This window comes from Gavia stellata, chromosome 36 (assembly GCF_030936135.1).
Source record: "Gavia stellata isolate bGavSte3 chromosome 36, bGavSte3.hap2, whole genome shotgun sequence".
NCBI classification, from domain to species: Eukaryota; Metazoa; Chordata; class Aves; order Gaviiformes; family Gaviidae; genus Gavia; species Gavia stellata.
The window spans coordinates 1,536,485-1,560,395 of NC_082629.1; the positions used below are offsets into that span (position 1 = coordinate 1,536,485).

The following is a 23,911-nucleotide window of genomic DNA, read 5'->3' on the forward strand; positions in this document are numbered from 1 at the left end:
TCAAGATGACTACAGCAGAGTTGTGGGTTTGTCTTTTTGTTTATTTGTTTGTTTTTAAAACTGAGCAATATATACCGAAAGCATTTAGCTCTGGTGTCATAGGTCAGTGTGTGAGCACTTTCCTTCTCCGCAACCCAACGTTATCTTACAATCGCAGGAGGCACCGGAGGTTCCCGGCAGCTGGATGGCTGCGCTGCCCGCAGAGCGTTTCCTGGTCGTGGACACAAAGCAGTCAGGCAGGGAAGTGAAACTTGGGTGTAATCGTGCAAACCAAAGCACGTCGGCACGGCTCAGAGCTCGACCTGCCGGCAGTCTCCAGGCGGCGAGCTCGGGGGCCGCTCGCGTCCCGATACAGCAGCTTAATCCTTCGCTAAATTCTCCTCCGGCTTCTGTATTTTTGAGCAGAGTTTCAAATGCCACAATTTTTATGAGGTGGTATTTAGTGCCTCAGGGCATCAGAACGGAGGAAGGCATTGAATTCGCAGAGCTGAAGGCGGCGGGGCAGGAGTTTGTAACCACCTCTCGTTTTGGGACTCTTTGCAGGTAAAAAATTCTTTTGCAGTCTTTTTTGCGCATACAGGCAGCGTTTATTCTGTCTCAGATTTAGATTGCTAGGGTCACTGGTTAGAAATAAGTTTTGAACTCCTGTGTAGCTAATAAAGGAAAATCCTAATGATAGGGAGCGTCTACTTTTTCAATCAAAATAGACTCGTTAGGACCCTGTCGATGAACCCTGGGGCAGCGTCACCGTTCTTGTGTTGCAGGAGCGTTGCTGCATTCCTCAGACTTGTAAACCGTATCGCTAAAAATAATCCTGATCATTGGGGTGGACAGGAGTTGAACTTCTAATTATTTCTGGAGCAAATTAGATGCGTGTTTCTCAATGCTGTCGTTTCATTTTCGTGAGCGTGTGGGTTTTGCTAAAATGTACACGGTCTGGTGTTTACTAAAATATTTTGTGCCTTGAGTTACCTGCGTTTTACATACCGAAACGGCAATTTTTGTGCTTTCCTTGCTCCATTGTGAATATGGCTTTGAGGTTTTGTAACGGGGGCCAGATCCTTCCTTGGGGTTTGCCGTGGCAGAGAGGTCTCTATTGTTTCCTTACCTTGCGTATCCTGTTGTTCTTTGTTTAACCTGTCATCGTACTTGATGTGGTGCCTGCCGCCCCTGCTTTCGCTGGCTCCTTAAATCAGGAGCGCCGGGAGCACAAGGAAAATACACGTACGTAATCCCACGCAGAGCTGCCCTTGCGCCGCCTCGGTGGGGGAGGCTTGTGTTTTGTGCTCTGTTGAAATAAGCAAAGAAAGCATTTAAAATGTGTATGCTTTTGAGTGCTGGCAGCAAAGGTGAATTTTGCCTTCCCTGGGTTGCTGGCTGCGTTAACACACGAGAGATCTAAGAGTTTGCACTGTCACGAGTGGTGTCACCGAGTGTAGGAGCCACGCTCGCGGTCCACTTTGTCTGATGGCTCTTACGTCCGTAAATGCTGGCATTTGTGTAAATGTTTTTTTTTATGATGGGTTCTAAACCCCCCTGGTTCTACCGCTTGTATGCTTAAGTGACAGCGTCTTACAGTAGCTTTGAATTAAGCCAGTTGAAACTGTACCAAGTCCGTGGGGATCTTCTTGCTTTATATTTAATATTGCTTTTTTTCCGGCTAGTTGTTTTACCACACTTTTAAAGAAAATACAAATTTTACTCTTAAAAAGCGTGCGCAAGACGGCTCTGACAAGCTGGGAGGCTCGGGGTATACCTTGGCTAGTACAGCAGCAATTTTCTTACTTCCTTTCTTCTTCTTCTTTTTTTTTTTTTTTTCTTTTTCAGAACCTGAAAAGACCGATACCAACTGCTGCAGTCAGGCTTTGTGACAAGAAGTTGCTTTTCAGAGGAAGGAGCTGTAGTGCTCTGCTGGCCTGTCAGCAGATTTCTGACAACTCCAGACCCCGTTTGCCCTCGCAGCTGGGATTTTGCCATCCCAAACCAGATATCTGCTGTTTCCCGCATCGATACAAGGCGGTGTGTGAGTTGCAACTGCCAGCTACGTTGCTCAAGGGCGAGGACTCTGGTTTTTCCCCCTCCTGTGTAGCTGGACATTAGAGCAAACGCGCTGAGATGTCTAAAAAGCAAAATACGAAAGGTAAGATGCACGTGACTGTCATAGAATCAAATGCCAATGAACAGCACTATTGATTCCAAAGTTATCAATTAGGAAAGGGGTTAATTGCTTTTGCTATACTCCTTTCAAGGCTGCTGATGTCACTTGACAGCTTATTGTCACTATCTTAGTGACATTGTACAACCTGTTGGGTTTTGTGACATTTTTAGTAGCATTTCAGTTGTCCAGCTGGACAGTTCTGATTTCACGAGTTCCTGTATGATGTTGATATCGCATCAATTTCACAGTCAGACAGCAGGAGGAAAAAAATACTGTTTCATGGCTGAAGAGTTAAGGAGCCAAACTTTCTTATTTTACCGGGGTCCCCAGTTGGTGCACGGCCTCCCCTCGCTGGGAATGGCCGGGATGAATTTGCGTGGCGTCTGGGTCCCTGATGGAATCAACTCTGCCAAAACTTAGTCTTGTTCCCGGGCAGCCCTTGTCCACCCTCTGAGTGCCCTGGGGACGCCGGGGTTTCGGGGCAGGCCTCTCTCTTGGACTTGCTTGTCCTGTCTGCGGCAACTGCTTGCCAGGAATCCAGTTAAGAAACAAGGCGTCGAATCAGGGTGGGATAGCTCAGCTCGGGTCCTCGCCTCTTGGGGATGTGATTCAAACTAGACCTATTTAAATCTTTTTCCCTGGAGATAGGCACGGAAGGGCAACGAGCAAGTTTGCGAGAAGCTTTTTCCCTTGCTTTGTCTTCAAACGCACAGGCTGGTTTTCCTTTTTCTGCCGCCGCATGTTAAGCGGCAAAGCTGTTCTGGCCTCAAGCAGCTTATTTCAGGGAGGGATCTTATTTGTCGCGTGTGAGACATTAATTCCAAAGTGTGTGTGTGGTGGAGGGGAAGGGGCGTTGAGGGTTACGCTTCTCTTTTTGTTTGAACTGACTACTAATTAATAATTTAAGGCGAGTGGGTTTGACAATTCATGTCCTCTACCTCAAGAGAAGAGCTTTTGTTCTCTGTAGATTTTTTTTTTTTCCCCCCTAGCAGCTTTGGCATAGAAACGGTGTCTACCTGAGGAGCCCAGCCGTCCTTTGACAGCTAGATCCATACATGATTCAAAGCAATTAGTAACAGTTATGGAAATTGTTGTATAGGATAATTTTTGAGTGATTTTTAAAACGCTGTATTTGTGTCTGTGCTCTTGGAAGCCTCAGTACAAGTCATTAAGAAATTGACTTCTCTCTGCTGCTGGAAACGGAGCCCGGCAGTCGTTGGTGCTGAGTACATGTGGAGAGAAAAACACACCTTGAAGCAGCAGAAGAGAACAAACGGGGCAAGGTAGGGGAAGAGAAATCTTAGGAGACAACTGGGGGAAAACATGGGAAGCTTTTCCTCTGCGGGAATTCAGGAGTTTGGCAAATCCCCAGCCGAACGAGGAAGCCGGCACAATTGCTGCGCTCGGTGTTGTTCGGCAGAGTGTGTCAGAGAGAGTGAACCCGCTGGGAAGCGCTGGCATGTATTGGGTTCCTAAAGAAAAGTGAAGGGATCTTGGACATAAATATTTGATGCTGCGCAGGAATGCAGAGTAGGCTTTAATTCGCTCCGCCACCGGGGATATAAAATACGCCCTGCTTTGTTAAGCAGGCTTGTCTCCAGCCCACGTTGCAGTGGCGATGTGGACGTAAGGGAAGGTGAGAGTTAAAGCTGCAGACTCTTCTGGCGGTGCCCTGTCCTGTTTGGACTGTGATTGAATTTTCAATTACTACTTTTCTGCTGCTCTAGAATGTTAATGTAGTCAACAAATATTTTCCAGTCCTCTGTAAAGGAGTGTACCTTGGCCAGGTAAGGAATGTCTTTCCAGTTTCTCTTTCTGAAAGCAAAACAAAACCCCTTTGCAGTGTAACAAAGGGCTGGTGAGAAGTGTTGAGAGAGAGGGAGAATGAGGCAGACCTATTTTTAATAATGCAGCAGTTTTGAAACCGAATCAGAAGCCCACCTGTTTCTTCTTCTTAGAAGTGCCACAGAACAGAGCGAACATCTGAGCTGTTCAGAAGGGTATTTTTAAGCCTTGCGAAAATGTATATGCAAAGCTTGGGCGCAGAATCGTGTTCTACTCCTGAATATTACTGGCTGTAAATAACTCTTGACTCAAAAGATCTATGCTGAGGAGAAAACCGCTCAATCTCTAAACCAGTCATGTAATTATCCCCATTCAAAATCCGAACGCGTGCATCCACATGTAGGTCTGTGTCTGGGTTATACTGGATGGCTCATTTCAGCTTCAGCGTATTCTATAAGGGATAATTCAGAAATTCTAAGGAAAGGTAGTCCCAGTGATACCAGATCTCTCAGTAAATACTTCCCCAGAGTCTGGTAGGTTTGTTGGTTTGCTGTTGTCTGAAGTGATCTTGGATTCTTAGTGCTTCTGTTTTTCCCCCAACACGAAGCATGTGTGCTCCCTCTCATCCCCCCTTCTGACTCGATTAATTGATTTGAGTGAAAGCAGCCACCAGGCTCAGGAACGACTGGTGACCCCAGGATACAAAGCAATCACATAAATCTTGTTTCCATCGGACATCAGCCACGGTTTTAGGCATGCCAGGTTCCTGAATAAACCAGCACTCGGGTCCCTACTCATCTGGATAGATCAAGGAGCCGTTTCAATTGATGGAAAACTGTCCTACGTGGATTTGGTAAAGGCAAAAGGTTTTTGGTATCAGTCACTGGGAAGGGAGGGTTTCAGCTGGAGCTGCGTTAGGCAGCAGGGAGCCTGCCCCCTACAAAAACCCCAAATGTGGGAGAAATTTCATTTTAAGCTCGTACTTTGTTTAACAACGCCTCAATCGAGCAGAAGATACGGCTCTGCAGAAACCGGGCTTTGTGGATTGGGGTGGTTGCAAGCTACGTGCTGTGTCTGTGTCCGGGTAACTTCTGGTAGAATCAGCAAACCGGGAGATTGCAGAGTTACTCTGCAAGGCAGCACTTGCTGTGAGTTATGTTGAAAATGCACAAAGGCGAATATTGAACATGTGTTCTGTGAGCTGATAAATCGGATCCCGACTTGTGAGTGAGCTTGGGTGCGGTACGAGGATGCAGGTGATGTCAGGAATTCACAGGAACTTCAGCTGCATCGCTCTGCTGACTGTGATGCTCTGGAAATGCGCAGGTTTAGTTTAATTTTCGAGGTTTTTATGTGTAGATGGAAATTAGATGGGAGGGGGAAGACAGCGTCCCGCAGTTTGAATTACCGTAATGGCTCTCTGTTAGGCTTCGCTGCCTGAGCTCCACTGAACGCCGAGTGCCTTGCTTCGCTGCTAGTGTGTCCAAAGCAGAAGGCGGAGCGCAGGTTAAAACTGCAGCTGTGACGGTCGTCGGGAAATGGCAGCGTGCCTGCCTCGGCTGGAGCGGGTCGGTGACACCGCGGGGACAGCGAGACCTGCGCTCCCAGTGCTCTGGGAGAGCTGTGTCCGTACAAGCCCCTGCCTTTGTGGCAAAAATACCTGCTTTTTGTGTCAGGCAGAAATACCCAGTTTTAGCAGCATAATTCTGGGCATATTTTAGTTGGTTTGCAAGAAGTTAATTTTTATTCCATATTTAGTTTCTTTTTTTTTTTTTTTCCCCACTCTTCCAAGCCCCTAAATGAATATGGCCTTATATTGGGAAGGTAGCCTGCATTAATACAAGGGCTAACTCTTCCGCTGCCATCCAGCAGCCATCCAGCTTCTGCTGGAGATGGGGTGTCTGGGACGTTTAATTTGCTCACCTCAGTATGACTTCTTCAAATCACGAGTCCATCTCTTGCCTGCGTAGACTTATTCTGCCTGAAAGGCAGTAAGTTTTTTTGTAATTACACCCTGGTGAAATGATCGCTTTCCTCTGTCAGGTTTGGACCGAGAAGGCCGCGTTGCATTCTTGGCCCCTTGAAATCTGCGTGAGAAAATAAGCAAGAAAGTGGCGTTTCTTATTGAGACAAGACTCAAGTGCAGCTGCCACCTCCGTGGGCTGGCCGTGCGCTGCAGGAATATCACAGGGCTGTCCTTGGGGCATTAAAATACTTTCCACAACAGCTGATGGAGGTACCAAGCCCCGGCAGCAAGCAGGGACAGAAATTGAGCGAGTACAGCTTAGTAACCCAACAGACCCGCCCAAATATCTTAATGTATTTTGGGGAAGGGCGGGCTTAGGGTGGTACGTGGTGGTGATGTTCTTCCCTTGGATCATGGGGAAAGTTAGTGTTTCTGTGTAGTTTTTTCTGATATCAATAAAGTCTTGTCTCGACAGCAGCAAACCCAGGAATACTGATTCTAACCCCAGTTTAGTCCTTCTAATTCGTGAGGAGAGAGCTTAGCATTGCTACCTCTGCTGCCTGTTAGCAAGAACAGTTCTTACCAGGCAAAAATAGCAGTATGTGTTGGTGTAATTTATAAGGAAAAGCGCGACACATGCGAGACGCAGCCTGGGGTCTGTTCGCTTCAGGTGCCATGCCTGACGCCCTGGGAGCCCTGAAACCACAGAAAGCTCCCACGGATGTAATCTCTTATGTAGCACTTTTTTTGAAATCCTCATTTTTATTTTTATTTTTTTTTTTCCTGTATTTGTGGGTACTTTGGTATGACTGCGAGCACAGACTGATAGAATAATGATATTCTGGCTTCTTTACTCTGTCCTGGGAAGATGCATTAATTCCTGTCCAGTCACCTCTGCAGTCCTGGGCACAGACATCTCCCGATTCTCCCAACGCAGGGACTGCCGAAGATGCTTGTAATTAGAGCAAATTGGAGATGCTCTGAGCGAGCGGCGAGGTGCCATTTCTTTAAGAGCTTTTTATTTCACATTAGCCGAGGTCCCCCACGCTATCCCTGGGAGAGCCAGCGCGGTTACCGTTGACCTGAAAAGCCGCAGAGTCTATAAATGTTTCACGATTTAACTGAATCTTGATTGCATAGCACTTTAAGTGTCTATGCTGTCCGATTCCCCAAAGCTGCCTGCCTGCGGGTGTCCTGGCTGGGGCAGGAGGGTGAACTGGGCGTTTGGAGTGGGGTTTTTTTTAGTTTTGTACGCTGTTTTTCTGTGAAGACTTTCCGTGAGCTGGCACGTGGGTGTGGTGGGGACGAAGTGCTGAATGGGTTTGGAGGAGCTAAAGGCATACACGTAATCTCGCTGTACGCTTTCGTAAAGGGTGCTCTGGGGTGCTGGTTGGGGCGAAGTCTGTGTAGCTGTCGGGCTGCTGCTTTTATTTCTTTTCTGTGTCTCCTTATGAAATGACTGCCTGCCGTGGCTCAAAGGTGAGCCAGGACTCGGCTTGGCTTGACTTGGGGGCAAATAGTGGCCCCTGTTTTGCCTTCCTCGAGGTGTCGGGTGTGAAGTTGTTTTATTTTGTGTGTCCCAGGAAGCAGAGCAGGTCTTTGTTTTAGGTCTGTAGTTTTAATTCTTGCACATGTTTCGTACAGAAAGGACTAATTAGCGGAGTTACGGGAGGAGCAGATTGATATTTGGTAGGGCGGATTCTTCCTGGCATCGTTAGTGTTTCTATTTAAGAGATCCTCTGTTATTAGTCCAATAAATAGCACTGAAACACAAAAGTAAATTATTTGGGATGAATGGTTTCTTACCACCTCATTTTTCTGGAGGATGCAGTTATGAACAGAGAAGCAATTAAGGCTGCTGGCGTCGTCTCCGGGGTTTATCACATCGGATCAACAGGGTAGCACTGCATGGTGTATGTTTTAATGCAACAGAGATCAGTCTGAGTGTCTGACTGACTCGTCACGTCAGACATGACATGCATAGTCTGAGCCCTGGCTTTGGGAAGGAGCTTTCCTTTCCCACAAGGATGTTCATTCCAAAATCCTGAAGTCACTGGTGGCCGCCAGACTTCTGTCCACGCAGGCGTGAGTGTTTTAAATTCTGTCCCTTCTTGCAAATACCCCTGTCGCAAGAGACCTGAGTGCCAGCAGCCCTTTTAATGATGCTTGGGAGTGCTCAAGGGCAATATCAAATGTATACGGTGTAGTCTCCATTGCATAATTTTTGCATGATAAACATTTTAACACCGGGAGGACTTGGGCCGTATCGAAGCGACTGGAAGCTGGAGAAGCGGCTCGGAGCGAGGTGCCAACAAGCTCGGTCCCTTGTAAGACCAAGCGCGAACGGAGATGTGGGAAAGGGCTGGGATTGAGTGGCTGAAAATGTGCTGCATGGGGGAGCTGAACTTCATCTTTCCTGGCACCTGGGTCCTTGGTGGCTGCTCTGCAATGAAGATTTTGAAAAAAGATTGCTAATTCTCGCTCGGTGATGGGAGTCTGAAAGCCATTTACAAGATAAAGGACTGGAAAGTTGGTAACTCGAACTTCTGTGAGCTTGGGAAACTTGAAGAAAATCTTGCTCATGGGGCTGAAATGGGTAAGGATGGCGTGAGGAAGAATTTAACCGTTCATCTGTAGCCTTAATAAGAGGCTGACCTTTCCATCATGTTCACAATTCTGTCGCTGTATTTGGAGGCATCTCGGTTTAAATGCTACATCAATGTCTGGGAACCGCGGAAGTCAATGGTGTGTCTCAAAATCGCGTACGAGTTATTTAGAGGAGGTGAGGGAAAGAACATGAATCAGCAGCTTGGAATATCAGCTGAGCTAAAGCAGAAAGGGCAGCGACAGAGCGAGCGTCCCTGCAGAGCACCCTGGCCTGCTGGAAGTGTCCCTTCCCCAGGCGGTCCCCAAAGCCACCGGGCAGCGGCAGCTGGAGAAGCCCACCTGAGAAGCTTTGCAGAAGAACCGGTGGTCTTGTGCTTCCCTGGCTCCGTGCAGGGCTCGAGGCATCAGAGCACACGCAAGCACGTGCCCTCCTAGGAAATCTGCCTGTGGCTTTGTGCGTGCGTGTGAGCTCCCTGGAAAGGGGCTGGTGATGCAGAATAGGGGGGCTTAACACCTCTGGGGTCCTGCTGTCGGCTCCTGCCCGGGGACTCGCGTTCTTCCTGAGACCAAATGTGGCCAAAATACCGGTTTGAAGTATGTTCTGCCATAGTAAAACACATCTATGAACAGCTATATCCCTTTTCCTTAGCAAACCTGAAATTTAGCCTGCTCAGACCTTTGGCAGGAAAATGGAGCATGAATTTGTGATACCAGGCACTCGTAAGGATCTCTCGGTGAAATGGTAGGGCCTGCAGATTTATGTGACCTTTGCTCACTGGCAGGGAGCAAACCTGTTGGTGAAGGCTGTCTCAATTATGGGTCTCTTTTGGAACATATAAGCATTACCTTGGAGATTATAGCTGGCAGGGAACACAAGCTGCTGGATCTTCAAACCCATTTATCAGTCTGCTTGCCATTTGTATCTCCAGGTGGAGGAAATTGTTAACCACACTGCTCGAAGGCTCTGGTGCTTTTGTTAACTCTTTATTGCTGGGCTCGGTAAAAGATGAATATGGAGATGGAAGAGTGGTACTGGTCTGGTCTGCTTCAGCAGCCTGCTGTTTTGCACCAGCCCTCTTGGGGTTTGTGTTGTTTTGGCTTGCGGTTTTGAGCCATGGTTGGGTGGTTTAAACAGACCCAGAGCCGAGGAGTGAATCGGCTTCCTGAGTTCAGTGGGGGGCATTGGCCAACCAGATTCAGCTGGGGTTACCTGGCTAAACAGAATCTGGTCCTTAAACAAGGCTGGGATATCATCCGTTTTACTCTCAGCATCTAATAACCAATTAGCCAGTGAACATGGTACGTTTGTAGGATTTCAACTTTCTCCTTGTCGAAGTAACAACTTGGAGCTGACCTCTTGCTTCCTATCTTTCTAAAACATTTAGAAATGTGGTTTTTTTTTCCTAAATGTTTTTCTTTCTAAATGTCTCTTGGTGCCTGTTGTTCAGAAGAGAGCTTCCCTCTCCTTTGTCTTCACAGATCCGTCTGGGTTTATTTTTGATGTGCAGTCCAATACTGTGATGGCCCAAGGAGGAACCTTTGAAAACATGAAGGAGAAGGTAAATGTGTCTTCTGAGACTTTAACTCGCCACATGCATGGAAGAGCTGCTGAACGCTGTATCTTCATCTCCTCTGTGAGATGAAATATGTTTCTGTCTGGGAGCTAACTGCAGCTCTGTCAAAAGCAAAATTTTACTCAGGCTAAATTGTCCTGGCACATTAAAGTTTTATAAGGAAGTCATCGTTTACGGTTTTTAGACTGCTCGCAGAAGGGTTGCCGTAGTCTCCATGTGGGATAAAACAAACGGTTTACATGTTACCCTGTCGTCTTCCCCCTAGATCAGCGCAGTGCGTGCAATAGTCCCCAACAGGAGCAACAATGAGATTGTCCTTGTGCTGCAGCATTTTGACAACTGTGTGGACAAAACAGTGCAAGCCTTTATGGAAGGTAACTGCGGCTGGTTTCTTGGCGGGGTTTGTGGCTTCGTAACTCGTACGTACCGCGTGTGTGGACCTGCTTCAGTAGCAGCGATAGCCTGTGTGCAGTAAGTACACCGACTAGCAGCAGCTTCTCAGCACGTCCAAGTACATGCTCTATCCACAAAGACAGCTAATGGGTGACTCTCTTCCCAAGTTCTAGTTGGTGTTTGTTCGGCTAGGGGTCAGGCAGAGATACGCATTTGATAGCTCTTTAGGTAAAGGAGGTTTGATACTCAATTACAGAAACTCTTGTTCGTGTGTACAAAATGGGAATGTCTTCAGCTTCGATAGTTGTTGCTGTTTGTACTTTGAAACCTGGCTCACAAATCTTCTCTTGGCTCTGGCTGGCATGCTGCGTTAGATGGATTTTCTGACCTTGGAAAAACAGGCTCTTGCTGGTGACAGTACCTGTCGCTTTGCAGCTCTTATTTCCTCGCTGGCCATCGCTGACAACCGCTCTTTGCCTCTGGCCTACAGAAGGTATGACAGCTATTCCTCAGACTGTGGGCATCCTGACACAGTCAGTGTCTCTGGGGAGAGAGGGCCAGCAGATATCTGACCTGAACGCAACCTTTGAGTTCAGAACATGCTCCAGCAGGCTTCCAGGTACCTAAACCTTTCGTATGACAGAGCCAAAGAGAAGACCTTTTTCTTTCTTTTTTTTTTTTTTTTTTTCCTGGCAAGAGCTGGCACTGCGTTGTAAGGGCGTAGTCCTGTTCAGCAGTGTGTTCCCAAAGCAAAAATGAAACCGAGCCTTTTATTACGTCAACTAAGACAATTGAAACTTAGCTGCAGGAGGTGTTACAGCTGACTCCAGGTGTGGAGGCACTTACCCGTGACCGGGAAAGAACTGCAGTGGATGCCTCGTCCACTGCTCATCGCTGCGTTTCGTTTCAGGCAATGCCAGCGAAGTACTGAAAGAATGGACTGTAACAGGCAAAAAAAAGGTAACAGTTTTTAAAATATACTTTGCTAAGGCATTTATCTTTTTATTTTGAGGATTTAGACTACAGGGAACAGTAGGCATTCCTAGTGATTTAGATGGGAAAGGAAACCAAAGGCAAATGTGTATATTGATGTTAGCAGAACTGAGGCAGGGAGATAATGGCTAGGTTATCAGGTGCCTCGCTGTTCAGGGCAATGATTTACACGGTAACGTCAGTGCAAGTTGTAAACATCATCTTCTTGCCACATTTGCATTTAATTTAGTTGTCAGACACATTGTGCCGAATGTAGCATCTGAAAAAACGGTTCTAGACTTTCTGTCCTTACAGTCGCTTTTATTCTGCTGACCCTGTACAGGACCCCTAATCCACACACACAGCCCCACACTGAAGTAAATCTTTATCAGGTCCATTTATTTCAACGGAGCTCTGTAATTCACTGTTCAGATAGTCATGCTGTTCCATTTTTCATCGGTAACCTTTGGAGCTGAACAGTTGCATTTAATGCTGAGCTCTGTGGAAATATATTTCTTTGTCACGTAAGCTTTCTTGAGTGTTTTGCCTAGTTCTTTGCTCAGACCTCTGTGAAAGGGTTAAATAAAGATTTGCAAAGTTTCAGTACTTGATATTATAATATCTAAATCCGCCAGGACAAGAATAAAATCATAATTATTCAAAAGGACTCCTTTGAATACGTGAAAAGCACCAGCATGAAATGGAGAGGAGAAAATGGGACTGAATAGCCCTGCGTTGGGAAATGAGGGAAGTTTTATCAGAGCCAGGTCTAGCGAAGTGCTCGGCTGCTGCACCTTGCCAGTGAGCACCCCCAGAAGCGACCTGGCTGGTGCTGTGGGTTACAGCCACAAACCTCTCCGCTGTTTCTCCTCAGTTATGCAGCCTTCATCTGATAACCATTGCTCTTGTTGGCACACCGTCGGGGAGGATAATGTATTCGCGCCTCATTAATGCCACTATATCTGTCCTCATTGTTGACTAAATCCCTCCTACTGTTAATAGGATCAACAGCCAGGCTGGCTGAAAAAGCATTTAATTCTGCTACTTTCAGCAAGTGAGCATAAGCTTAATTTTCCCTTCAGGAATTAAGCTTAACATTTTTTCCCCCCTTTGTGGTGCGGATACCTAATCCTCAGAACAAGAAGAAGAAAACCAAACCGAAACCGCAAGCTGAATCGAGCCCTGGCCTCCCAGACCCCAGTAAATTGGTGTCCACTGAAGAGGAGCAGTCGGCAAACTCGGAGAAGGGTGGAATTAACGGTTTCCATGTCAACGGCTGTGCCCACGACACGGAGTCTGTGGACTCGCTCAGTGAAGGTTTGGATGCACTTTCAATTGATGCCAGAGAGCTGGAGGATTGCGAGTCTGCGGCACCAGACATGCCTGATAGAACAGGTTAGTCTCTATAAAGTAGCGCAGGAGAGGGGCACCGAGAGTTTAAAAAGCAGAGGAGCTGCCTCCTGCTTTCTTGTGTTCCCTCTTTGTTTTGGGTCAGCTTTGGATGCTGAGTTGTTTAGATGGTTCTTCAGGAAAGAGCAGCTCACCTTGATTTCTGATGTTTATGCTTGTTGTGGTAAAGAAGCGGTCAGTGTTCTGCTGTCCTCCTCGCGTTCCCCTTTAAACGAGTGTGCTTTTCTACAGCAGTGCCTGAACTAGAGAATGGAATAGCAGACTTTGACACAAAATCGCTCATCATGCATCATTCCCAGAGCCCTTCGTCTCTTAGACAGCGGCCTGAGCAGAGGAGCGCTAGCAGGTCTCTGTCCAGATCAACAGCGAGCAATTTAACTCCCGCATCCCTGTCTGTAACGCGGCTGGAAGATGTTCCTGTTTCACCTGCAAACAAGAAGCTAGGTAAGGCCCTGAGGGTCTGCGCGCTCTCCGATGTCAGAGCAGGTTGCTGCTGGCCAAATTCTCACCGCCTCTTCTGCGGTGTCACTGACAGACACAGTGCTGGGGCATACTGGACTTTGATTTTAATGCGAGCTAACATGCTGCTTATTATCTGGCCAGTAACTTGCACTCTACTCCTCTCCCCTACGCACAGCAGGAATCTTGACAGCAGTTTAGACGTAGTGCCTGGAGCGGCAAACCCATATGTGTGAGAGAAACAGGGGAGGAAGCAGCCGGTCTCGCTGCATACGTTTAGCCCATTCTTCTGCGTGCTCCATCTCAGAGCCTTTAGGTTGTTCTCATCTTTTGTGAGAATTTGTCGAAAGGCCAGAAGTTCGGACCAGCCCTGTTACAAGAAGTGACAGCCTCCTTCTACTGGATTTTTTTTTTCCTCTTTTCGTGTGCTTTCTCCACAGCTGAGTTCTTACAATAACAAGAGGGGACAGGAGGGACCTCAGAGACCCCGATTGTGATGGCCGTTGTTGTACTTAGCTTAGGGAGACGAGCTGGTGGTAGTTCACCTCCTTGCTGCATGGGAAACCTGTAACGAGCAGTTGTTAATGTAGCTTGGCAGGGGGCAACTGCACTCCGGCAAGCTCCGGAGAGCGTGGGCAAGGTGATGTACGCTGCTGGCGAGCTGAGACGCAGGGACTAACCTTGGCAGCGATAACCAATACTCTTTCAGCTCCTGATTTGAGGAAATAGCCTTAATTTTAGTTTCCGAGATAATTCCCTTCCCCAGGCAAACAGTCATTTCATATCATTTAGTGATACGGTGTGTTGGTCTTTGGAGTAGACCGCATTTCACTTGTCTCCAGTCCCTAGCACAAAAGCAACTCGGAGGTTCATTTGGTTTCTCTCATGTAATTGAAAATGTGGAGGGACATCCCTGCCCATGGAAGGAAATTCTACAAGCCTTGGGAAAACTTTCCCCGGTAAGAAAATCTCTCAGACTGTCCCTGCTGAACCTAGTGCCTTTGTAATGGGGAAGGGAAAGAAAAATTTAAAACCAAGCGGTGTAGAGTTTTAAAATAAGAGGGACAGCCATCTTTAGATTTGTCCCTGCTGGGAGGATTTAGCAGTGTGATTGACATGGCTCTTTGAGTTCACTCTGTCTCTTGGTAGGTTCTAATATTGACAAATCAGTGAAGGATCTCCAGCGCTGCACCGTTTCACTGGCTCGGTACCGGGTTGTGGTGAAGGAGGAAATGGATGCTTCCATTAAGAAGATGAAGCAGGTCTTTGCTGAACTGCAGAGTAGGTAAGTTAAATGTAGGGACAGCTCCAGGCGTTAAGGCTTAAGACCAATACATTTGGAATAAGACTTCAGCTTTCCAGACTTGCTTGTGTTTGCCCTACTGCCCAAGCACTGTTCTTCAGCGTCTGGGAGGTCGGCATGTCGTAAAGAGTAAACTGGAGTCTAAAGTCCTGTACTCTGCAGTTTTTAGAAGCCGCCTTTGTGGGCAGCTTTGCAAGGCCTGCGTTCGAGCTGTCGTCCCACACGTGCGCTGGGATGTTAATAGACTCTTCAAGGCCTTGGTGCGTCTGTCAGGGTCCCTCACGAACTGTGGCTCCGCGACTGTACAAGACAGTCGTCCTGACTATCCTGAAGTAATTTTAGATGGAGATAATATGAGGAACTTGCGAGATAACATACTGTCGGTTAGGTACTAATATTAGCTGTGCTGGAAGAGAACTGTTGGGAGCTCAGGGTGCAGTAGAATGTGTCTTTTAGAAACAAACATTCATATTTGAAATCTTCAAATTATGGCCGAGTATAACATGGAAGAGAGGGATCCTTTTGAAGGTACAAGTACACATCAAAGATCATCCTGTGCAGCGTTGCTTCCCCCGTTTTAAGCCAAGCTTTTAAAACTGTGCATGATGTTCCCTACGAGTGTGTAATCAGGTCTTTTTTTAATGAACATCTTTATTGCTTTGGATAAGCGCTTTAAGATGATATTCCGAAGGGCCTGACATCAGGTACATTCGCTGTCTTGGCTGATTGAGTATACTGAGAAATTGTTCTTCTTGGTTATACAAATACGATTACTTTTGGTAAAGAAATATTCATAAGAAACTGCACAGAGAGTTCTCCTTGCCTGAAGTGAGTAACGTTTGACAAGTAACTAAAATGTTGCTATCGCATTGGAGGATTAAAGTAGATGTTTGGCAGACGTGCAAATCTGTGTCAAAAGCTGTCTATGTCTGGAAACTGTTTGTGGCCTCAAAGGCAAGAGCGTTTAGTGGTAGTCATGTCAAGAGCTGTATTCTGAAGCCCTTTAGCAAATTTAGTTGTTCAGTGTGGACTACTTCTGCTCGTACTTGCGTTGAACTTTGCCACCAGGAAGTGCTCTCCTGAAGTGAGTGGAATGCTGTCCTGTATTTGAATTCAGCATGTGCTCAAAATACTGACAAAAATGTTTATAGATGACTTTTAAACTTACCTGAGGGGACTAGACCAAACTGGAGGGGTAGGGTTAAAGGTGTCCTGCGTTTTCCTGCTAAGAGTTGCGGTCTCCAAGCCGAAGCCGGACCTGGAGCTCCCAGCACCTCCCGTCTTTTGGAAGAGCTGCAATTGAAGGGGATTTAGCCTGTCAATAGCTGAGGGATTTGTAGCCCTAACTCAGGTTTGGTTTTATGAATATTATTTCGTACTTTGTGAGTGGCTTTGTCTACTGAGTCAATACTGATACTGATTCAATATTACCACTGTATACAGTGGGGTTTTGTTGTTAAGTTTTTTGTCTGCCTCTCTATACAGTTACAGCATCTGTAAAAAAAAAAAAAAAAAAAAAACAAAACCACAAACCCAAACAAACAAACAAACAAACAAAAAAACAAACAAACAAACAAACAAAAACAAAAAAAAAACAAAAAAAACCAAAACAAAACACACCTCTCCCTGGTATGGAAGATGCCATTCTTTGGCTAACGTGTCTGGTTCCGTATAAGTAGTTCCTCGCCCTTTGACTTACGTTATCATCTATAAAACACTTGCGTCATATTCGGAAAGGTTAAAGACTCAAGTCCAGTCCCGCAGCATTGCTCCGATAAGCCGAGCCGGCAGTAGGTGAAGCAGGACGTGCGGTTCCGTGAGCGGGGAGGCAAGTGCCTGCCTGGAACGGGGCCACCAGGAACCTCCTTCGACAAATGCCAAGGGAAGGATCTGCCCAGCGGGATGCCGGGTCTCCGCAGCTGATAAGCGGTGACTCTGCAGCCAGGGCCCTTCGGCTCCGCAGAAAGAGACTCACTTTCCTTTTCCCGAACGTGATGCAGTTGCCGGTGACCTGAGATATAAATTGTACCTTTGCTGGCTTTTTGTTTTGTTTTGTTTTTCCAACTCCTTTCATGACCCAGAGAATAATTAGTGTATTTTTAAATCCTATGGCACAAGGCAGGATCCGATAGTTAAATCCTCTTGCTGAATTGCCTCTCCAGCTGGCTTTCTACCAAAGGAAAACATGGTTTAAAAGCAGGTTTGTTCAACTGAAACAGGATATTTAAGTAGCAAAGCTTGGACTGGTTTAACTTCTGCCTGTCAGGGCTGCCCTTCGGATGTCCTTTTAACCAGTGAGGCTTCCTGGAGTTCTTGACCTTCATCTTCTCTGGCTAGATGATGTGCTTGTATTAGACCTGTGGTCTGTAGGTAGGTGAGGGTGAAGAAGGAGACTAGCGCTGGGGTTGTGCCTGTCTCAGTCTCTGAAATCTATCCTGTTTGAGTGGCAGATGTAGCAGTAGTTGCTTTGGCTTCCTATTTGGAGAGGATTTGCCCCGTAGGCTGGAGATGATCGGTTAACCTGAACTAGGAAATTCTCGTAGTCCTTGATTTCCTGACTATTTTGCTATCTGCTGACAGGGAAAATAGCACATCAGGGAAGAAAAACCCCGAGCCTTTGTGAGCGGTGTGGGTAAGTTCAACTTCAGTGCTGCGTGCTGAGGTGGGCGCGCGGGGCAGGGTTTGAGGTTTCTTGCTGCTGAGATCGCCGCTGCACGCCTCGTGCTGCGGATGGCCCTTGCTTCCTCGTGGCAGAGCTGCCAGGCGTGCTTCCAGCCGCCTTTGATTGCAGTCAGTCTTTGAGATCGTTGTGTTTCAGCCCCGAGGAAAACTGACCCCAAACCCCTCAGCGTGCTTGTGCAAACAGCTGTTGTCTTTCATGAACAGACAACATCTTGCAGGCACTGCTCGACCGAGCTGACTTGCAGCTGAGAGCATCTCTTCTAATGGTTGGGTCACAACCGAGTATTTAGTATTATTTCATCTACAGGAGTTACCGGTTTATCTGCTTCCCCTGTTTCTTCCTCGTACATTTCTTAAATGCCCTTTCTTAAAGCCCAGTCCTTCTGGCAGGGGCCGATGCGCTCTCTGCCCTGCGTGGGACCTTGTCCCGGGACAGAGCAGTCGAGAAAGGAAGGCGTGTTTCCGAACAGATCTGGCAGAAGGAAGTGAGTTTGTTTGACGAGAAGCCGTGCAGGATGGAGGAGCAGCGGAGTCTGATGCGAGTCACTCGTCACGCGAACCTCGGGCAAAGCCACTTGACCTCTGTTCCTCAGCCAGCCCAACTGTAAAATTGGGTAAAGGACTCCAGCTGAGCTCTGCTGAGTAAATTAAATTACAGGAGAGAGGCAAGCTATGATCTGTGCCAAGGTGCGTGCCTGTGTGCCTGCAGCCTGGGGGGAAAGCCCCAAATGGCCCATATAAAGTGGGTGTTGGCTCTGCAGGAGCTGGGCGCGTGCCTCTGTGTTCAGGGAGGAGGCATTGTGGTGAGGTGTAGCACAACCGAGTGCTGCAGCACGAGAGCCACAAGCCTGTTCCGGCACTTGAATTAATCATTGAGGCCGCATTCACACCCGTATCTCTCCGAGCTCCAGGGAATTCCTGCCGCTGACGTGGCTCTGGGCAGAAGGCAGCTGGGGTATCTCCCTTCACCCTGCCTGTCGGTGTTGCAGAGCCAGGTTGAACCGCTCTGGGGATGGCTGGAAAGAAGGTGAAGTCTTATTAGCGTAGCTTTTGACACGCGTTGTTGTATTTGTGCAGTTGGGCTGAGAGTGCCTGACCTGGATCAGGCCCCTGCTGTGCTACGAGCAGAAACAATTCCTGCCCTGAAAAGGCAGATGGACAGAGCGATAAATCAACAGAAGAAGCCAAATGTCAAAGCTGCTGTTCAGAGGGAATTGTTTAAATTGATCTTGCCTCAGCCCTCTCTGACATGCAGAGGAGTGGGAGCAGTGGTTTGAGTTTGCATTTCAGATGCTCTGTGGTTTCAGATGGTCGCTAAAATAAATATTCTTCCAATTTTCAAGCAAACCTTCCTCACTAAAAAAGCGTGTGGTCGGTGTTGAAGGGCTGACCCTGCGCACTGCTGATATCTCTCTGAGTACCAGTTAGTGTCTGTGCTGCAAGTATCATACAGCTAACACGTGAGAGGAAGACTCTGCTTTTATATTTAGAAAGCAGAAACTGAAATGAACCCTATTAATAGGCTGGATGTCGAATGCATTCAAGCCGCTGGCAGCAGCTGAGCGAAGGTGAGCTGCAGCGGTGCAGAGCTGAGGATGTTGGAGGCGTAGCTTAGAGGAAAGCACAGAAGAAGCATTTGCAGGGAGGGTGTCTGCAAGGGTCTGGATTCCTTATGGCAAAGAACGGAGCTGCGACCAGTACCTGCTCCTGTCCAGAATGGGAGGACTGGTATTTCCTCTCCTGCTTCCACTATAACCCGAGTTGCTCTGTGTGCACGTCTCCAGGGGCAAGAGCCCTCTTTGCACAGGCTGTGAGCAGCGGTTGCGGGGAACTCCCTGGGTGCTCTGCCTTACCGGAGGGTGCTCGATAGCCTGAATTTGCTAAATTTGGCCAGGCGGGAGCTGTGCGGTTCTGCTGGCGTAAAGGCTGCTGCCGTGATGCCCAGGGGAATTGCGGTCTCATGGCAACAGACACACTTGAGGCAAGCTGGAGCCTCCTGGTGAGGGGAGGTTCTTCGCTGTGACCCACTCAGGTGTTCCCTCCGTGGCCAAAAAATCCTCAGACCATAAAAGACTCCCGGATCGTGGACCTGCACGGCTCTGGGTGACCTGCCGGCTGCGTGGTGGCGATGGGCAGGAGGTTGGGTCCTTGTACATGCTGCACCGCGCGGGAGGGTGTGCACGCTCTCGTGCGGGTCCTGCAGCCCTGCGGGCATCAGCAGGGTACGTGCCTCCCGAGGAGTGGCACGGAGCGCCACAATCCAGGTTTCTGGGTTGGTGGGCCAGTTTGGTAGGCTTAAATAAGCTAATGAGGGCATAAGAGTGAAGCAGTGCTTCACATCGTGGCACCTGAGAGGCTGCCTTGGAGGGGACGGGTGCCCGAATGCCCGGTGTCCTGCTCCTGCTATCGTGGCTCCTCGTCCTGCCCTGCTGCTCGTTAGTTCTGTGTTGCGAGTGACTCGTTAAAACATTGTGCCCTGGTTTTCTTCGGTGATAAAGTCCAGCGGAGTGCAGCTTCCCCCAGCACCACAGCGGTCGCTCCCTCTCGCCTTGCCAAGGTGGCTCCGACTTTATCAGAGCAAGGTGACCATGTACCCAGCGGGTTGTCAGGATCGCTTCACCGTGCTCCGTGCTGACCCAAGCCTGGGCAAGTTTAAGGCCAGCGAAGCCTGCACGCAACTCCTCAGCTTCCAGAACAAAAGCCGGGGCTCGGGGCGCGGCGCGGCGGGCTCCTGCCGCCATCTGCCGGTCTCTCCCCGCTGGCCGGCACGCCTGGAAACCCTCCCGCCGCTCTTCCTGCAGTAGGATTTCATCGTCCTCTTTGTTTATTACTAAATCTCTTCCCTTTTTCTGTATTTTTATTTTTTTTTCCCCCAGCCTTATGGATCGGGAGGTGGCGTTGCTGGCCGAAATGGACAAAGTGAAAGCAGAAGCAAGTAAGTCTTTCTACCAACAAGTGCCCACCTGAGGAGCTGTAGGTGTTGCCGCGCTCCGAAGAGACAGCCCCCCTAGAAGCAGATTTCTGCGATTTACCTCCTGTTCACGTTGTTCCTAAATACGTGGCTCTATACCCAAACAAAACTCGCCCCATAGCTTGAGTTAACAGTATATACTGTGACTAGGCTATGTTTGCTGCTGACACGGTTGACAGTACCCATCCTCTTCGAGGCCCTCGCTCTGTGCCCTCGTTAGAGGATGGGGCCCTGTGCTCTTCCGTGGGAGGCCATTCCTGAAAATCTCAGCGTTCCTGGGGAGCTGGAAGGGGCTTTCTCAGCCCGCCTGGTGCCAGGTGGGAAGGGATCCCTGGGGACACCCGCACCAGCAGCACCGAGCCCCACGGTTTAGGGGGCGGCGAGGAAGCAGTTAGTCTGGGGAGAGTGGCAAAGCTTCTACCAAAGCTGCGTGTCGTGCCCCTCGCCGAGTCAGCTTCCAGCTCAGGTTCAGTCTGTGTCTGGAGATGTAAATCACCGCAGGAGGGAGCGGCCGGGGCTGCTCTGCAGCTGGCACAGAGCTCTTGGGGGGGCCCGGGGGAACCTGCTGTATACCAAGCAGGTGCCGTGTGCCGGGGCTGAGGTTGTTTAATTCAGGGTGGGCTGGTTCGGTGTTGAGGCTGCCTAAGCTGTGGTCCGTCTTGCAGTGGAAATTCTGGTCAGCCGCCAGAAGAAGGCAGAAGCCCTGAAGAAGATGACTGATGTGGCGGTGCGAATGTCGGAGGAGCAGCTGGTCGAGCTCAGAGCCGACATAAAGGTGAGCTTTTCACTCCGCTTCTGTCTAATCCAGCCTAGTCCTAATCTCGCCCAAATGTGGTGTTGCAGGAATTATGCATCCGCCACCTAGTCCGTGGTAGGAATTATGTGGGTGCCACCTCAACAGGGCCCGGCCCTCTGCTCCTGCTTGAAGAAGACGAGTCGCCAATCCGCTGAGTAAATGAGGGGTTTATTTATCTGACACGCAGAGCAGCTCGAGCTGGGTGCCTCCGAGGAGGGACCCCTACCCCAGATCACACACCCCAATTATACCCGTACCGCCCAGCACCCGATCCCCAAGTCCATCTCCTTAATTCTGGTCGTTGGTCTCTTGATTTCTTACTGGTTTTGACTGTCGCTGGGCTGGCCACATTCTGAAGTGACCTCATTCTCTTGGAATGGTTTCCTTGGTCCTTATCCTCTTCGTTCCGCTCGTATCTGCTGGATTCAGCGAGTTCTGTGTTTGCAGCATTAGTTTTATCAGAAAGTTTACTCTTGGCCACCTCTTGCAGCCTCGGTTTTTGACTACTTTAGCTTCTAGCGCTCAGCAAGGCTATTAATCCTAACAGTTCTCAACAGCGGTGCGCTTTTTTGTAACCTTCCGGGTTTCTGACACTTCTGAACGCAATTTTGTGTTGTGCGCAAGTCTTTCCTTGCGTCCGTCGTTCTCGAATTCACCGCCAGTGCTCCGTGCGCTGCTGTCCGCAGCCACGCAGCGGGATACAGGACACCTGAATTTAAAATACTCGGTTTGTAAAATACTGACTTCAGCCAACAACCGATCATCCGGACATTAACCCCGGTGCCTGCAGCCCAACTTTCAGCCATTGTGAACTGGTAGGGAGCGGGGAACGCGGCACGGCCGCAGCTCTGTGCTCGGAGCGCTCGGGAAAACCTCCCGCTGGCGCGGGCTGACCTCTGCCTTTCCCCTGAAATGGGGAGAGCCTGCCCGCCGCGCCTGAGCGGCTTTTATATTCCGTAAAACACTTCTGCTCTTCAGCACGCCGGCTCCTGCCGCAAGAGGTCAGTGCGAAGTTGCATCAATTAAACTCTGGTTTGAAAACTAAAGCCGCTCACCCCCGTAGCAGGATTAGTGCGGCTGAGAAAGCTGTTGCCCCTGTCCAGAGACCCGGGCTGTGCTGGTTTCGCAGCCCGGAGATGGCAGAGTGGAGCTGCGGTGGGACTGAGTTAACCCGTGGCTTCGCTGCGGGGGCCTGGGGACAGCTGTCTGTGTATGGGCTGAAAAACTCTGGTTTTCCATTTCCGTACGTCATCGTAGCTGTCTGCCTTCTCACCGAGATTTTTTTTTTTTTCCCAAGCAGCACCCAGCTCAGATACCTCTTCCTGGGCCAAAATGGGAGGCTTTCACCTCCGTTTTCTGTTCCTGCGCGCAGACTGAACTAACGTGCCTGTTTTGCCTTTTCTGTGAAGCATTTTGTGAGCGAACGGAAATACGACGAGGACCTGGGCAGGGTGGCGCGGTTCACCTGCGACCTGGAGGCGCTGAAGAAGAGCATCGCCTCCTTCGGCCAAGGTGAGCTGGGTGGGAGCCGGGGAGGAGCCGAGGTGTCGGCCACCCCTTTACTAACCCTGCCACCACCAGAACCCTTCGTGTGTGCCCCAAAACTTGATAGCGGCGGGACTGGGAGTGTTCTGTTGCGGGCGTTTTGTTTCTTCTCGACAGCGGAGAGCGGAGCCAGCCCTCCCAGTGCTGTAGCTGGCGGGGTCCAGAGGCCGGAGGGTGAATGCTCCGGCTCCCGTCTGCAAAATGCACATTTTGGGGTATTTCTCTTCCAGTTTCCCATCCAAAGAACAGCTACTCCACCCGATCGCGGTGCAGCTCTGGCGCAGCCGCATCCCTGAGCCGTCCCAGCGAGACCTCCGCTCCCTCAGCCCCCGCATGTGCCTCTGCCTCTGCTGCCAGCCTTACTGCGGCGAGCAAGAAGCCCTCGGCGGAGGCGGCCGTGGGGAATGCCGCCAGCCGCCCTCCCCAGCCTTCGCGAGAGGTAACCGCACCCTGGCGCGGCAGCGGCACGGCGCTGCGGGAAGCTTGCTCCGCGTTCGTGGCCCGTTTCCCGCTTCCCAAGCCAGATCCCTCCCTGCCAGGTGCCCTTTGCTCTCGGGGCTCGCGCAGCCTTGCTCGTGTGGGTCCCCCCCAGAGCGAACTTTGGGGGTTTTGCTTTACCGCTTCCCCCCCCAGGAAGGGGAGGTGGGGGGCACACAGGGACGAGGCAGTGGGAGGCTGCAGCCCTCCGCCCCGCGCTCACTCGCCCACCCGCTTCTGTTTCAGGTGTTGCAGGGGAGCAGGAGAGCAGGAGCGGGGCCCAGGGCCCAGGGCCAGCGCCACATCGGCCCCCCCGTCCCCGGCCGCCACAACAACGGCCACCGCCACAGGAACGGGCCGGGCCAGGCCTACGGCCGGCGGCAGACCTCCCCGCCGGCGGCCGCCAGCCCTGGCCAGACTCAGCCCACGGGTGCCAGCGCCTCGCCGCAGCCTGGCCCCCCTCTCTCCGGCACGGAGCCGCCGGCGCTGCCGCAGCGCAGGCCCCGAGCCGCTCGGCAGGAGGGAGCGAAGTCCTGAGTCCCGCAGAGAGCCCGCCTGCGGGGAGCACCTAGCTAGGATACTAACGAAGGAAAGTTTACACTGCTCATTTCTTGTGCCATTTTGATTTTTGTTTGTTTCTCTCTTCCCTTCCTTCCCTCCGCTCTGCTTTGTGTTCTTCTCACGCCTGCGCTGCCCCCTCGGAGGGGGTCCAGGCCTCTCCCCTGCTGCCCCCTCTCCTGTCCCTTCCCTCTCCCCTCCAGAAATCGCCTTTCTCTGCGCCATCGCAGCCCCCAGCCTCTTTTCATCTGGGCC

The 23,911-nt window shown here is 49.8% G+C and overlaps 1 protein-coding gene across 1 annotated transcript in view; it reads left to right on the forward strand.

The window, feature by feature from the left end:
* The window catches only part of SPATS2 (spermatogenesis associated serine rich 2), a 30,248-nt gene extending 6,613 nt beyond the window's left edge, over positions 1-23,635 (forward strand). The window contains exons 2-13 of the mRNA XM_059832760.1: positions 1,828-2,140; positions 9,996-10,075; positions 10,356-10,464; positions 11,394-11,443; positions 12,592-12,850; positions 13,100-13,309; positions 14,474-14,609; positions 20,186-20,244; positions 20,946-21,055; positions 22,486-22,588; positions 22,852-23,060; positions 23,345-23,635. Coding sequence (XP_059688743.1) covers positions 2,116-2,140; positions 9,996-10,075; positions 10,356-10,464; positions 11,394-11,443; positions 12,592-12,850; positions 13,100-13,309; positions 14,474-14,609; positions 20,186-20,244; positions 20,946-21,055; positions 22,486-22,588; positions 22,852-23,060; positions 23,345-23,635 — 1,641 coding nt within the window. The 5' untranslated portion in view covers positions 1,828-2,115. The remainder of the gene's footprint in view (positions 1-1,827; positions 2,141-9,995; positions 10,076-10,355; positions 10,465-11,393; positions 11,444-12,591; positions 12,851-13,099; positions 13,310-14,473; positions 14,610-20,185; positions 20,245-20,945; positions 21,056-22,485; positions 22,589-22,851; positions 23,061-23,344) is intronic.
* Positions 23,636-23,911: the final 276 nt, after the last annotated feature.